The sequence below is a fragment of the Zosterops lateralis genome (genome assembly GCF_965231275.1).
Source record: "Zosterops lateralis genome assembly, chromosome: 5".
Taxonomy (NCBI): Eukaryota; Metazoa; Chordata; class Aves; order Passeriformes; family Zosteropidae; genus Zosterops; species Zosterops lateralis.
The window spans coordinates 62,157,816-62,174,856 of record NC_139766.1 but is presented as its reverse complement, the minus strand read 5'-3'; the positions used below and the strand labels follow the sequence as shown (position 1 = coordinate 62,174,856).

The window sequence follows — 17,041 nt, the reverse complement described above, 5'->3', positions numbered from 1 at the left end:
GAGGATCAGATTGTCTTATAAATCTTAAAGGCAAGCTGTCTATCCAAGAGCAATCACCTCACTGCCTCAGGATAGGAGGGAAAAATTCGTATTAGTTTTGACAAAATCTGAGTTTTGTAAATTGTTCCATCACTTCCAAATTACCACAATCCAAGCCTTTTTTTTTTTTTTTTTTTTTTTTTTTTTTTTTTTTTTTTTTTTTTTTTTTTTTTTTTTTTTCCCCAAGGACACTAGAACAGCTTGTTATGGATTTTACTTTACAGATTTAAACTTGACTGGGCTGCTTGAATGGCAGGTTCTTCTGGAAATCTGGACCATGAGGTGAATTATGCCAGGATACTTCCAAGGTCCCCGACTTGAGATATCTTTTGGGAAACCCCGGATTCCTTGGCAGTCTCTCAGGAAATGTCATGGTGCTGTGAGAGCTACTTATATCCTTCCTTCCTTACAGGAAAAATAAAGTAAAATTCTCCAGTGAACTATGATAAAGATGATAAAACCATCTTTGTTCTGGAAGGCTGTGTTGAAATCTTAGAACTGTTTCAGATTTTTTTTTTTCATTCTGTTGTGTGCTGTGCTGCTTATGGGTTTTTTTCCAGCAAAAGTTTGCTCTCCCCCCCCCCCCCCCCCCCTTCCTTTTTTTTTTCCCCTGATGGTTGTGTTTTTTGGTGTATTTCTAAACTAATTCAAATAACTTGGGATTAGAGTTTAGGACATCTGATGCGTATTTCCCAGAGAATAACTGGAAGTCATGTTAAAAATATTTAGCTTTCATGATACCCAGATGTGTCTAGACCTTCCTTTGTCTGTCAGCTGTGGTGACAACATCTGTTTTCTTCTTTTCCTTTCACTTTGTGTTCCTCACAGTTGAGTAATTCAGAGGATGAATCTTCCTCCATATAAACTGTGACAGAGGGATATGGTCAGGTTCCCCTCACTATCTGCTCTGAGTTGGAGTTGATTTCTGCCTGCACAGAGGAGCTGCTGTTAAGTGTGTCACTTTTTCGTGCTCTTGGGTTCCTATTTGTGCAATCACTGCTTGATTTCGACAGCGTGTTGTAAACTAATGTAATAAATAATATAGCATGTGTGTTCGCTTTGAGGATAATGGAATGTATCTGAAATGATGAGTTCAAATGAAAAGTAGGACTCAGATTCAAGTTTGAGATGAGAAAAGCCTGAAAAGGGTGAGGGGGCTTCTTGACAATGTGCTAAGGCTCAATAGGAATGCAGTCATAATTGCACTTCTAACAGTCTTAAAATGGTGCTTCTCATCTTCTCAGGAGCTCTTATGTGTACTTGAGCTTGAACCTGGATTTGGCAGTAACTCACATACAGAAATTTACTACTAGGTGATTGCCACCAGTATATCTACTTCTTTTTTATATATTGTTATTCAACTTCGGTTGTGCCATTTTCTGCAAAAAATTGTGTACCCGTGACTATGGTAAACATTGTCACTCCTATAACAGGACCAGCAAATGAAATTCCCCTCTTGGGGACAGCAGGCAGGTTTTGTTTTTTTCTTACCAAAACGTGCATTCTTAGCTCCTTACCCTTCCTGAAATAAACCACTTAGCATGGATAGGAGGATTTTCTTACACTGTTCTTTCTGGTGTAGAGATCTGTTAGAAAGTGGGGACAGAAAGTGGGCTGGTTTTAGCTTCCCTGCCACTGTTTGAGAGGGGCAGGTGTCGTTTCAGCCCTACCTCCCTTCCATTTCTGCAGTGTTGAACCAGGTGTGGAGCTGTGGAGGGCTGAGCACAGCTGTGCCAGTGTTGTGCTTGGATCCCGTGCGTGGGTGTTTGTGCAGGAAAAGCTGTGTGCCTGAGCTGGATAAAAGAGTGGTAACCAAATCATTGCCTAGTAAATTCCTGGGAATGTATTTCCCTTGTACAAAAATATTTACGAAGGGAATGTTCATTTGCCAGTTTCGAGCAGAAGAAAATAAACTGAGGTGAAATTACAAAAGAACAGTTTGAAGAGGGGGTAGGGCAAAAGGAGATGCTTTGAAATCAATCACACACACTCCTCTTCCATCTGCAGTTTCTTAGACCCAAAAATGAACCTCAGCCTCATTTCCATTCATACTAGTTTTTCAAAATGGTTTTGGAATAACTAAAAAAAAATCCTCCCAAAACAAACCTACCAAAACGCTCTACTAATCTATTAAAAACAGTTTTAAAAAAGAAGCTATTCAAGTTTTATAGGTTTTTCAGCAAGCGTTAAATAACAATGTGAATTATTGCAAGTGTAATTTTTCAATGATTTCCTTAGTGAGTAAAAGATGTCTTTTTTTTTTTTTTTTTTTTTTTTTTTTTTTTTAATCTGCTTACTGGATCTTTTCCCACTCTGCCAGAAGAAAACATTGATTGATGTCAAGCCTAGGGATAACTTTGGTGCAGTATCTACAGGGATGTGATAATAGTGATGGAAATTAAGTAGAAGTAGTAGTTCTGGTGACTTAGCTCTCTATGTCTTGCACTTAGCTTTAAAACTGGCTGTATTTTTCAGTGGGTTTTGGTGAAGGTTCCAGGTGAATTTAGTCATATCTGTCTTGTCATTGGAGTGGAGAAGGAGGAAGAGTTAGCAATGCACAGATAAGTTTTTAAGGATTTTGGAAATAAACTTATGCAACTTCTTCATTAGCTGTCTGAAATCTTGAGTGTGAACAGGATTATCTGTATGTCTAAATCAGTAATAGTAACCACATTAATGTGTTTTGGTCATGTGAGTTGTCCCAGTGAAGTGTATACATGTGTGATAAATATTTGACACTCTTCAAACATCAGAGTGAATGTGTTCTTGAAAATGTAGTGGTGATGGTTGAACTTTCAGGCTATTCATTCACAAGATTTTTGTGCCACTGAAGGCAGGAATAACTGCTCCTTTGGAGAAGTTTCACTCTATGTAAGGACTAAAGCATCAACTCATAGCACAATAGACAAAATTCTGAGTGATCAGCAAGTACTACAGCAAGATATCTCATGAAAAATTAACTTCTGCTTCCAGGTGTCAAAACTACTTCCTGCAGAGCTTACCGATAAGACTAGTTCCTATCAAGCTATGTACCGAAGGATGGAGCTCCAGAAGAATAATTTGTTCACCATTAAAGAACTTATAATGTGTAGAAATACTTTCAGATTAGGGGAACAAAAAACCGCTGGGCCTTAACTCTGCTTTTAATGTTTTGCATTTGGTCACTGTTAATGTTTGAGGACAGACTAAACATTGAGAAAACTAAACATGCATCCTGCCTGCAACACCAATTAAAACAAGAAAGCCACCTACACTGGGTGGAGGGAATGGCTTCTCTTCGCAGCAATAAGCAGAAGTCACATTAACAGTGGATGTACAGAAATGTTTTTTGCTATGCTGTACCTATTCAAAAAATCAAATTAGTAAAGTTTATGTACTGCTGGCTGAGACTGAGGACTGCCAGTGCTTGTGCTTTCGATTTCTCTCTTGGTTAAACATCTTGTAGGCTTGTCTGTCTTGGGGGTGTTGGGAAAGTGATGGATTTAGTCCTTTGGTCTTGGGTTTCCTGGGGCTTCCAGTACGGAGAGGTGTACATTCTTTCTCCTTTCGTCTAATTTCCTCCCTTTGAAGTGGAGATCAGGCTTCCATTGAAAGCAGAGGCTGTCCAGATACATAGCATATGAACATCTGACTTTATTTGAGAGTACATGAAAGGCTTTTATTAGGTTCTTTTAACATTTCTGTCTCATAATATTATCTTTAAATCACACACTGAAATCACAATCATTGCTGTCTAGATTCCTTGTGTGTTGTAGAAAGCTTAATGCCTTATGTACAGGATCTCTCAAGGCCTAGCTGAGATTTCAGCTGCATTGTCTTCCATATGTTTGGAAAAAAACCCTTTGTCATCTGCATCCAATTTAGCAGAGAGCTGGAATGCCGGAAACATGGTTTTGTTCCTGATGAACTATAACTGCAAGCACTGTGCGAGCAAAAGCATCACACTGGAGTTGTTCTCTGTCTGTGCAAAGCAGAGATGTCCCAGTTCTAGCTGCCTTTATTTACTTGTAGGTTTTGGTCCATATCTCTTTGGTGTGGGCTGAGCCTGCAGGGCTGCAGTGAGCCCAAGGCGGAGCCATCGGGTCAGCTGTGGTGCCACTTGGCTCTTGGTGCAGGGCAGAGGAGCCCTGCTGCTCTGCTCCTGCTGCAGGTATCTCTGTGGGGAATCTCACTTGCTGAATGAGCTGGCTGCTCCTGGAGCTTTCTCCCAGATCCTGGCAAAGGACACTTGGTGATGTTTGGTATCTCAGTAGCTGATGCTTAGACTCTGCAGCAGGCCTTGGTGCACAAGGTAGGTCGGTGATGCTGCTCTATTACAGTGCCTAGGCACAAACAGCAACGGGATTAGCAATTTTTCTGTTTGTTTTGCTGAAACAAACAGGCAGTTTCATCATCCTAAGAGGCAAGGTGTGTTGGTGCTTGTAGGCATTGGTGTGTTTTGTGTGTATTTTGCCCAGATTGCTTTACCAGCCTATTGCTGTGAAGCTGAATGCCTTCCACAAACAGTGTCTGACATCTGTTATCTGTGCTGGATTGTTTTCCTCTGTGTCAACTTGCAAGTTGTATGTATAAAGCAATTCTTTTATTTATTTGAAACTTCCAGGGCATTTGACTGTTTTGTTAGGAGATACAAGGTCAAATAAATGTTTTTGATGAGTCTTGCTGTTTACACTTAACAGCTCTGAAGCGGCACCAGCAGTATTATGTCTTCAAAAAGACAAAGGCCTTAGGAATAATTGAAAACAAAAAAAGTGAAGAATTAGAAAAGCTTTGCCAGAGCTAATATAAGAAGAAAAGTCAGGTCGCAAGACAATAATCAGGGCATCTGTTCTGCAAACTCCCAAAGCACGAAGTTCTTTGTGTTTTCTAGAAAATGCAACTGTTGCTACAGTGTTGACTATTTGTGCTGGCTAATCTGTTTTGTTAAAAGGTTAATTATCTTTTTCCATTTGTAAAGGTTGAAATATTGTCTTGAGAACCACTGTCTGTTGGAAGAGAATCTGAAAAAAATCCTACTCCATCTGCATCTGTTCTAATTAAACTTGGTTCCTAAATTTGGGTGAATGATGGATCAAGCTGATAAACCAGACAGCTCGGTGTAAAAATTGCTTTCTATGGGGTTGGCACCTAGAGATTTTACGTTCTTAAAAGGTAACTCAGAAGAGCAGAGTTAACCTTCACATCTTTATCTGACCAAGAGAAAATGAAAAAGTAAGGATGTAGTTAGGGTTGCAGATACAGAGAAAAAGGAAGTATGAAGTTACTAGGAGGCTGGATTAATTTAATTGCTTTACATTGGATTTTCTGCAGTGTCTGTTCTAGAGGTTGGTTCTGAGTATGATTCCTTGGGAAAAATTGTCCATAACTGGCAGTAGTAAAATAGTAAAAGTCACAGTTGTAGCCTTCATCCAGCTCTACTGAACTGGCTTTGCAAATGGAATAAACCACGGTGCTGATTCTTTTAGCATCAACTCATGTAAGTCATACTTTCTTGAATGCACATTATTCTATGAAAAGAATTCCTCAAACAATCTGTGCTTTGGCAAATAAGGAGCTGCTTGAGTTTGTGAGACACTAATTTAAACTTCATTTGCTTTCCTGCACTGATGAAACATGTTGCTTTTGAAATGCAGGATGGTGTTGGTGCAGGTCATAGATAACCTGAAAGTTACAAGCAAGGCAAAAGGATGTCCTTTCCTTCTTTGTGAAAATAAAGAACAAAAAGTCAAGAAAGCAGCAGTGCTGAGCCCTGATGGTCAAATGAAGAGAGATGGGGCATTTTTGGGATATGGGTGGCAAGGCTTCTCTGCTGTTTTGACTACAGTTATGTGAAACAGTAAGGCCTGTCTGACTGGAGGTGATAACCTCCTTTCCCTTGGGCACACTGATGTTCTCCTCTGCAGATAGTGACTTACATAAAACGCAGACTCTCCTTACTGTGAAGGGAGTTAATAAGGAAAGGTAGATTTTGCTGGTTTGTTCTTGATGCTACTTTATGCTGTTAATGACCTCTGTCATTCATAGCAGGAGAAATTTATATTCTCAGGATACCTTGCCTCTCTTAAATTAAATAAATTGAACTCTGTAAACATGAATGTGCTCAGCACAGTCTCAAAGTGGCTACAGGTCCAGGACCTGCTATATTTGGATTATTTTTTCTTCTGCTTTAGCATCTGTTTTTCTGAAGTGTTAGTCCTAGTTAATGTCACACTCTCTGTTTTTGTAGCCTGCCTAAGACCTGGAGAGTGCCCAATGTTGTTTGCTACAAGTTGTGTTTTATTTCTTTTTTTAAAAAAAACAAGCCAAACAAAGTGTTTTCCTTAAGTTCTATGCAGGTAAGTAACATATACATGTTTGCTGTTTCTGAATCCTTTCAGGTGAATAACTTAACTTGTTTTTCCCTTTTTTCATTTTGGGTGCAGCAAAGTCAGGAACATGCTTAGGTGTTTTTAGCTGGCTTTCAGGTCACTGAAGGTAACCAGTTACTTGACTTTAGTTCTGCTTCTCCTTCAGCTCGCATAACACAGTAGTGAAAAGAAAGCAACATGTGAACATAAAATGCTTTTAGGGAAGGGGTGTTCACCTTTTAACTGTGGGTTATGATGGTGGAGTGTGAAGGCTGTGGCGGCAACATAGGAGTTGGCTTTGCTTTTAATGGTTCCTGCAGTCCAAGCTGGAAAAGTAGGTGTTAGCATCCATGCACAGATTGACCTTTTAAAAAGGATAAGGAGCCCATGAATTTATTCCGTTCCCCTACATGAATTAATTTTAGAGTCAAAGGATGATATTGGTGCTGATTGAGGAATTCAGGGACAGTATTCACTTTGCTTAGAACTTTACTGGAAAGGGCAATGCCACAATGGTGTTATTTTTCATTACTAATACATGAAAATTTTTTATTTACCTAAAACAATTTTGGTGTCGTGACGTATACAGTGCTGCTTTCTGAAATACGTAGGAAGGACTGTGGATTCTATTTTTCTGATGTAAACTCGTTTTTAAAAAAGTGAAATGTTAGTTCTTTAAGTATGAATTAATGCTTTTCCTGGGCAGAAGATGGAAATGTCAACTACAAAGTAATGGTGCTTATTTAGAGTTGGCTTTTTCAGTGGAAAGACACACATAAGCTTTTTAAAATTTGACTATATTGTCTCCAGTATTCTCGCATGGAAATTTATGTCAGTATGGTTAATGTTTTTAAGTGACAGAGGCAATTACCGTTTACATAAAACATTTCTGAACAGCATTAAAACTATACTGATTCCTGTATAAAAGTAGGTCTATTTAAAGTTTAGGTCCTGCTGGGGTTGGCACGCAGGGAGGACACAAATCTTGGCTCTGGTACTGAGTTTAGTAGGAATGGAAGCAGATGCACCTCTGAGGTTGCCAAGTTTGAGCCTTTGGTTCTGACTTGCCCGTGTTTATTTGAGTTGGGACAGTGCCAAGGTACTGTCTGGGGCTGGGTGGGTGCTCACTACCTGTGTACAGTATGTGCTTACCTGCTTAATATCCATGTACTCCTCTGGATGCATGCAGGACAGCTGGGGAATGGGCACGGTAGTGCTGGATTTCAGTGCTGGCATGGGCTGTAGCTCATCAGTTCCTCTGACACTGGGGCAGGATGCTCCCACATGCACATCTGTGATGCCATGATCCTTCTGGGGAACACATGGAAGTGGGAGAGATTTGCTTCAGAGGGGTCTCTCAGCATATCAGCAAATGCTGCTGTTACTTGAACTTCTTTGTACTGAAGGGGATAAACATTACATTGTGCATAACAAAGCAGAGGAAGTAATTTTGCATGAAATGTTCATAGCAAATATGTTCAAAATAAGTCCATGGATTTCTGTTTGTCAAATGTGAGCGAATGTAAGACTTAAAAGGTTGTTGTGGGTTAAGTTGAGGTGGGTTGAACCTTCCTTTGTTTCCCTTGAGGCTTCTATGGAGGCACCAGAGATAAGGTTCCTCCTGCTCTGAACATCTGAGTATCCAGAGATGTTGCCAGCTGGTACTTGCTGTGGTAATCTTTTTGCTGAAGTTGGGACTTTGCTGGGACTACATTTGCCCTGACCAAGAGAAGAGTTTGAAGTGTGGTGCAGGCAACAAATACTTCTCTTTCTTCCTCCCACTCTACAGCAACTACAAACTCTGCAGAATCTGTGAGCTCCTTTGGTTTGCGAGTGCTGCAGCAGATTTGGGAGGAGGCTTTTGCTGCCATAGACAAACTGGGATGTATTTTTACTGCTTGGCAGCATATTTAGTGAATGTCACTTGTAGCATCTTAATTCTCTTGGTCAATTTTACAAGGAATGTGCAAGGCCTGAACTTGCGTGAATTGGACAACATGGAAGGTCCTGTTGTGTTGGGTTTCCTAAAAAAGCATTCAGCCTTGTTTCATTCTCAATGATAGATTGTTAGAGGGCTGCTGACATCTGTACTCAGATGTCTTTTGCCACCAGTCCTTGAGAACAAAGAGTAGTGCTAGAGATTATTTTTATACTTTGAGAGATCATCTGTTGAGATCATGCTTGGGCACAGTTCTTCATCAATTCTTCTGCAAGTGAACCAGTATGTGGTGAAGTATTCACCACTCACATGGGTGGGAATTAAGTTACTTTTAAACTGTCCTTACGACCACTTTCTCCATGTAAAGTATGAAGCTGTAAACAGGGTTTATGTATTTCCAGTGTCAGATATTCAGAGGCAGCATTACCCTTTGGTTGGAAGAAACATCTGGGGCTTGAAATGTCTTTCAGCTGTTCCAGATGCTGCTTTCGACTTGCTCCCTGACCTTTTCATTGCTCAGTATTTCAGCTCCTGAGGCCTGTCAGCTGTTCTGCATTTTTTTGTCCATCTTGCATCACTTGACCCTTTCAGCTATCAGAGGCTCTTTATTGCCTTGTCTGTAGTTTAAACCTCTCCATATAGTTACAGCTGATCTTCTGCTGTGTGCAGTTTACCTCCAGCATTGCCAGTTGTGCAGAATAAGACACTTGAAATGGGAGTCTGAGCAGAAACCTGGAAGGTTAAGGACCACTCCATTCTAATCATAGAATAGTTGAGTTGGGAGGGACCTTTTAAAGGTCACCTAGTCCAGCCCCTCTGCAATGAACAGAGGGGGCACCTTCACTTTCCCAACTGCTTTGATGGCAGCAACCTTGTCTTGCAGCTGTGTGCTACCATGTGAGGAAAAAGCTGAGGGGATATATATGTAATGGGTAACATCCATAAAGTGTAACAGAGATAGTGTTATCCTTGGAAGTTGTTTCTGAAGTTCTTCAAAACCTTTTCCTGTGCCGTGATATTTTGCAGCCACTCCTAAATCAGGTGTGATGTATCCGTACTTGGGAAATGATTCCCTGACAGATTGTGTGCAAATTGTGTGCCAGCTTACACCAGTCTTCTACAGGTGGAATCCATCTCCACCCAAAAAAGTTAATGGGATTAGGAAGTGATGGTGAGAACCAAGTGTCCTTTCTAGGTGTCAGAAGAGAATCTGTGATCAAAGTGCTCTTGGCTTTGCAATTTTGTTATGGCTCCTGCTCCCACAGCGGTGGTGGGAGGACAAGAAAGGAGAAAGCTGCTGTGTGGATTTACACAGAATAGGACTGAATGGCAAGGGCAGCAAAAGTGAAAGCTGTGAAAATTACTCCAGATGCCCATCTGACAATGTAATAGTAAGTTACAGAAAGGCTGCAGTTGCTTTGCTTTTACAAAACCATGCACATGTTTACTAACACTAGTCATTATCACAGAAAATAATATACACATGCAGAAGTGGATGTTTTCAAAAGTGCCTGACTGAATTTGTTAACTAATTCCTCTTGTAATTCACAAGAAGTTGAATGTTTTTTCTTGCCTTCTTTATAAATCCTCAAGTCTCATTTTATTTGGACTGTTTATGGCTATGTTTGAGTTCCCGTAAGAAAACAGTAGGCTTGTAAAGGTGTGGCTGGTCTAAGAATATCTGTTAGAAGGGTCTGACGTGAAAATGCAAATCAAGTACTAAAGAGTTGTATTTCAACAAGGCCTCAATTTTCTGGCAAAATTATTGAGTCTTGGTTTTTGAACTGATCCCAAAATGTATTGAAAAGTAATGCATGTCTTTCCCTCAGCTTCACCAGGCAGTGAATATCACCTGCTGCAGTGTGACTGCTGATGACACCTCTCACAGTTTTTTATATGGCCTAAGGAGTAATTATTTAGGCCTTGGAATTAAAATTCTTTCAAGTAAATTATATTCAGGGTGTCCCTGTTAGGACAGAAGCGAGAGTGAGGAATGCAGAACAGCCAGATGATCTGTGCCTAGGAATTTACTGCCAGTGGTACAAGAGGTTTCTCATATGTCTCAGAAAACCTCTTGGATAAATGTATAATGTCTGTTCTGAAAGTTTGTGGAGGAAAGCTACTGGCAAATGCACTGCTGCAGGTTTTGGAAAAGAGCAAGGCAGGAATGCTGTAAAATCTCTCCTTGCAGTGACAGAAACTGAGGCATGGTCCATGCAATGTGAAAGTGCTAAGCACAAATAGAAAGTTAGCTCCCTTATTAAGTATGTTTTTACCTCTTTGACATGTCTTTCCTTCCAGGTGCAATATCCCATTGACACAACAGAGGAGTAGCATCTGATTGGAAGTACCCTGATGGTGGGAAATAGGCCAGTCTTCTGCTTCCTGCAGCAGTTGCTTACAAGCTCTTGCCTCTGTTACAGCAGAGATTCAGGTGTCTTGGGATGTCTTATGAGCAAGATGAATGCTGACGTGTTTTCACATACTAAATTTTTTTAAGAAGTTGCTAGTCAGCAAGACTAAATCAAAAATAAATCAAAAGGAAAGTCACTGGTCAGATGCAGGAACTCTGTACCTGAAAGGTACCAATAAACTCAGGCACTTATGCTCTGTATAGCTTGTTGTGAGTAAGGAGAAGGGAACCCAAAACTGGACATCACTTGGAAAGAGATGTAAGGGTTGAAGTATTAATCTAATTTTATGTAGCACCATTGTGTCACAAAGAGTTTCATGAATTTATATGTGTATATGTATTTGGCAAATAATGTTCATTAATAACCAAACCAATTGTTGCTGCAAAACTGCAGCCTCTTACTGGCTATTTGTCCATGTATGTGATGTAGAGAAGTTATGTCTGCAGTGTTGTGTGTGCCTGCTCTTTTGTGAGAGCAAGGGAATTAGATGAGGCAGGGTGAAAGAGTATGGATCCAGGGCAGGCACTCTGTCAGCTTCCCACATTTATCCACTTTGTGCTGGGCTGACACTGGGCTGCAAAGAACAGCATTTGGGCAGTGGCAGAGATGAAGAGTTACTGGAAGTGAACTCTGCTGATGTTTTGCATGCTTGAAATGTGCTATCTTGGCCATGAGAAATTTCAGTGAGAAGAAAAACATTGCAAACCACTGAAGTTTCTTGCCAAACAGATCATCTTCGTGCAGCCCTCTGACTGTTCTTGTAACTGGATTTGGTGTGCTTTAATGAGTTTCTCTGACTATTTCCTGGCAAAATGCTGGGATCTGGGGGAGATGCCCAGTTCCATAATTCAAGTACTGAGTGAGTGGTAGCTGAGGAGAAACACTTCCCTGCTCTCTGTGCCTGCCGCCGGCACAGACCTTCCACACTGGCAAGGAGAACATAAGTGCAGTTAGTTGCCTTCTAGACAGACCAGTGAGAGAGGCAAGTGACTTCAGGGGAGCAGAAAAACATTGGATTGAGGCCAGCAGTGGTAGATGGTGATGGTCTCCATGGACCAGGAGACGTTGATGCAGAGCCAATGTGTCAGGGAACATTTCTCATTTTGTTTGCTTTGCACTCCCGATGTCCAGACAAGCCCAGGAGAGTGAGCCCACAGCCAGCCCCAAATGAATATATTGTATAGAATTTATTCAGTTCTGGTCATTACCTAAACTGGAGGCTGGCCAAGTCAGTAGAGTTGACTCTGGCAGCAAGTACAAGTTGTGTTTCCTGTTGAGAAGATGAGTTTGAGGAATATTCTCATTTAGTGCTAAAAATGCGTGGCTTTCTGCCTCTTCTTATTAGACCGAGAGGAGTTGGAGTATGTTGATGTAATTCCACACTTTGTCATGTGTTGTTTACATACTGTTTGCACCTCACTGTTCTCTGCATGAGTGCCAGCACCCTGATATTTCTGCAATTTATTTTTATGATCTTAGTGTTGAAACAGCTGTAAAAACAAGTAGTGAAAGTGAGCCAGCTGCTGGAATTTCTGATTCCAAGTCTGGTTTGTAGTAGGCAGACATTGAAAGGAAAGGATATATGAAAAACAACAAATAAACTTAATCTCAGGACTAAATGCAAACAAGTTAGGTGGCTGAATTTTTAACTGCTGAAGAGAATTAAATTAAATTAATGAATGAAATAAGACAGCTTTTTGTTTTTGTACAGAGCATGTCTAAGTATGTACTAGTGCTTTAAAGGAGATCTTAGATTGACTGTCCTGTGAGGACCTGGGAGCAGTAGACCTATCGTCTGTCCTACACCTCATTTGTTTCAGTATTGCAGAAATAGTTAGAAATTTTACCAGACAAAGAGATGGAGATATATTAACATTTTCCTTGGCTAGATAAAAATCCATATAAATACTTTGTACACTGGTGTCAGCACCACTGGCATGTGACTTTATGAAAGAAAATAAAAAATCATCTTTCATCCAAGCAGCTAATTGTTTTTGACTTTGGTATTTAGATTCTTGTTTATGGTCCAAGTGTAATAGGGACCTAATGCCTTTAGCACTGCAGTGATACACATAAATTTATGTGTATTTAAAATCCCCCTTTGTCCCTGCCTTGAGGCTTGCCCAGGCAGCAGAGATGAGCTGATCAGCTTAGCAGTTGTGCACCAAGGAGCACAGGGTAGTCTGTGGGTAATGACATTGTTCCTTTTTTCAGTTGCAGTAATTTGCTTGCTGTTTACAATGCTTTCCATAAAATATTTGGTAATTCGCTTCCTAAAGGTGTGAGTTGGAGGGCTGCTTCTTGGCATCTACTTTGGTCCAGCCCAAACCCAGCAGCATCCAAGAGATTTCTGCTTGTATTCAGAAAATGCCAGTTGTGAGTTGTGTGCACTTCCTTTTTGGAGAGAGGGCAGTGTGGTCTGAGGACTTATCAGCTGGTTTGTTCTTGTTCTTGCAATTGTAACCAGACACACACACAAAAAATCTTTATCTGCTCTGCAGAGAGCCAGACATGTTTGTATGTTTTGTGGTGACACTTGGCTCAAGTAAATCTCAACAGTACAAGTGTTCTGGGTGACTCTAGGTGAACCCTAAAGAGACAGGAGAAAGATTTCCTTTCTCTGTAAAGAATACCAAGTGATTTAAGTTTTGATCCTGCAATTTGTACTTTGCTGAAACCTCTGTGCTTGTGTTGAGGCCTGTTAACCTCAGTGGCACAGGGCAGCAAGGAGCTGTAATCACGATGAGCAGATTTCCAGGATCCAGCCCAGAGCAGGGATGTGAAAACAGACTGTGTGTGGGTATTAAAAGAAAAAGCTGTAAACACACATCAGAGGTGGCAGCTGGAGAAGTTGTTCCAAAGGAGATGTGTGAGTAGTAGGAAGAAAGGGCTGAAAACCACTTCTGATTGGAATCTGTTGATACCTTCTTGTATTGTGATTTATTTTATGGTAATGTAACACTATCTATTAATTGTCAGAGGGATGGCCTCTTCTGTCAGATGAACGTGTTACCTGCATTTCTAGTCTGTCTTAGAAGCTGAGCACATCCCTTTGCAATGCTGATGCCCATTCTTTATGTTCAGTGGAGGTATTGTTGCTGTGGAGGGGACCCAGAGCAGGGGTGCCAGGCTTGGACTCGCTAAATCACTTTGCCAAAGCGAGAATATGAAACTTCAGTCTAGATATTCTTAGTCAGAGATGGATGTCTGCTGCCTGCAGTGTCAAGAGTATTTCATTTTTTTTCTAACCTGATGTTTGGAAACAAAAAGCTACCTAAGAAGCCAGCTTTTCCTGGCCCTGACAGCTCTGCAAGCTCCTGACAAGGCAACAGATTGCCAGTGGTAGTCTGGAAAGAAGAGAAGCATGTTGTTCTTCAAGCACTTACAGACAGTGAAGTTTCACCATTGATTTTGCACCCTGCTGTGTTTGTAGTCGCATTTTATTCTGTTTAAACTCTTTGGCACATGTAAGTTTTGGTTTAATTTGTATTTTAACTGGAAATATCAGAACTTGCAACTCAAAATCCTGTGTTTGTGCTCTAGACTTAAGAGGGGATCACGAAAAGCCTTTTGATCATGAAGGTTAAGCATGTTACTGCATGATTATATGTGCAAAATCCATCAGGAAGAGTCATGACTGTCCAGAAATGGTTAAAAGGTGTAGTTTTAATAAGGCCAAAATGCCGCAGGAAAATTTGTCAAGTTTAGTTCCACAGTTCAGCTCTAGTTTTGACACAGTTCTTGTGCCTTAAGATGGGCCAAAATTCTTCATGATTTGCCAAGTATCTGTAACAAGTGTCTGTGTACATGCTCACTTCAGTCAGGGGTTGCTTGTATGAAGTGATGTGCAACTATTCTTGTGTTTACTGTCCCCTTTCCTTTAAAAGGACTTCAGTAAAATGAGCAATAACAACGATAGCAAAAAAAAAAAAAAACAAAACAAAAACAAAAACAAAAAAAAACCAAAAAAACATACCCTCTGGTGGGGTAAAATTAAGCTTTGGTGAAGCAGAGGCTTTTTTAAGGTTCCCTGAAAGCCCCAAGCCTGCCAAGGAATTTTAAATGGGGACTTCCAGTAGTCAGCTGCTCTGCTTGGTCTGAGGAAGTAGTCTAAGTACATTCCTTATTACTGCCTGTAACCCAGCAGAACTCACCTCAAGGAACAGCTGATGTCTTCTTTAGTGCTGGTCATATTGTCTTGCACAGCAGTTGAGCAAAACTTTGCCTCTTGACTTTTTAAGCAGTTCATTATTATTTTTAGTATTTTATAGGTGAGTAGTAATTCTCTCAGCTGCTGGGGGTGCTGCTATGAGAACAGGCAGGCAGATGGCAAATGCTTTCCTAACACGCTGTTGTGGCTGAGGCGTGTTTCTTTTCCAGCTGTGCTGAAAAGAGCGAGTCACTGCCTGGATAATAATCTAATTATTTTACCTTTTCCTCTCGTTTGCCCAACAGGAGAGTTGCCCATTCCCAGTATGGAAGAACACAATGGCCCTTCAGAGGCTCCTGCCCTGAGCCAAGGGCGGCACGTTGCCATCAAGTGTGGGTGGCTGCGGAAGCAGGGGGGCTTCGTCAAGACCTGGCACACGCGCTGGTTTGTCCTCAAGGGGGAACAGCTCTACTATTTCAAAGATGAAGATGAAACCAAGCCCTTGGTAAGTTGCAAGGAGGAGATGGGATGGGAGGTCAGGGAGAAAAGTAAGTTAATGCAGGCAGAGTTGTCTGGAGTGTAAAGCACTGAACTTCTCTATCTCTGTCACTGACTCAGTGTTGGATTTGGGATTTTGATTACACTGAGTCAGGCCCTGGCAGTTAATGTGGTTTTCCCATCAGTCTCATTTCTAAAACTTCCTTTCCCAGGTCAGGTTTTCTCATTTCTGCATTTTAAAAGGAGAGAAGTATACAGGAAGTTCAAGTAGCAAAAATCATCAGTCAGATGGACTTGACTGAGGCAGATGAATAAGCTGTATTTGAAAAGATACTGCTTGGGATTTTTTTTCTGCTTACTGTGCAGAGTATCCCTGCTTTGTGTCTTCCCAAATAAGACCTTTGCCTGAATACATTGCCATCTGTAATACAGAATGGACTGGTGTCTACCTGCCTGGTTCTATTGTGGTGATTTACTGCACCATAACCCTCATCTCTTTTCCTATTTATTTGGCTTTTTCACCAACATGCTTCATGGCTCCCTGAGCCATAGGAGCAGAGTTAAATAGTGCTGCTTCTTGGGCCAGGGCACACCTGAGCCTCTGTGATAGTAAAGATCTCTTGCTAGCACCTACAGGGGTATGGTATTCTCATGTATTAATGATTTTCCCAATGTTTGTGGAAAAAAGCTTTGACATCTGTGAGTTATTTTTGTGCAGGTACTAAAATATGATCATCACACCCATATTTTTTATGGCTGCTAAATTTTTCATGGTATACTTTTTGTATGGAATTTCACAGGGAGTTCTCAAAGATGTAAAACCCATCTAATCCAGCTTCCTGTATGAAACAGGTCATGACACTTGGCTGAGCTTTACGGCTTGCACTATAGTGCACGTGTTAAGAAAAGTATTCAGTCTTGAGGAAATGATTTCCAAAGTGGGAGATAATTTCTAGAGTACCCATTTCACAGCCTTGGTAGCTGTTTTCCCTTAAAATGATCTCAGATAGTATAGGTTAAACAAATAACACACTGTATATTTGCACAAATTATGTGTTATGATGACTACTTTGAATATGAAATAGTTAATAATTTCTGGGAAATACAGCATATCTTTCACTATATATATATATATACACACATATAATTAAGAATATAAAAAGCAACCATCAAAATAAATTGTTCATGGGCCAGATCCTGGGTTTCCAGAATATAACTCTGCTTCCTAACACTTGATACCTGTCAGGATGTTTGCATGCAAAGACTTCATGGCTTTTTAAGAGGTGGCATAATGCTGTTTCATGAAACTTTCTAGTTTGGGCGCTGAGCCCAAATTATTTTCTTGTCCATCTGCTACTGACCTGTGGGATGGCTTCAGAATATCTTGTTGACTTTGCTGCTTCTCTTTTGTCAAACGGGGGTGGTCATTCTGATCTCATACTTGTGATAGGTTAGGGACCAGCTTGTGAAATGACTAAAAGCTTATTTGAATTTTCCACTTTAGTGTCGAGCAAGTTCATAAAGGAGTATAAAGTAAGGTTGGAAAAGTGCTGAGAGAAGTGTAACTTAAAATATGCCAATGGGTTTGGAAAATTAATGGGCCTGTCCAAATTAGGATCAGTCAATAGCTCACCTTGGTGTAGCTTTTGAAATG

General features: G+C 40.6%; 1 protein-coding gene across 2 annotated transcripts in view; it reads left to right on the top strand.

The window, feature by feature from the left end:
* ARHGAP24 (Rho GTPase activating protein 24) overlaps positions 1–17,041 on the top strand; it is a 182,439-nt gene that overhangs the window by 14,350 nt on the left and 151,048 nt on the right. For both annotated transcript variants that reach the window (XM_083861560.1, XM_083861559.1), the window contains exon 2: positions 15,195–15,394. In XM_083861560.1, the coding sequence (XP_083717686.1) occupies positions 15,215–15,394 (180 nt within the window). In that variant the 5' untranslated portion in view covers positions 15,195–15,214. The remainder of the gene's footprint in view (positions 1–15,194; positions 15,395–17,041) is intronic.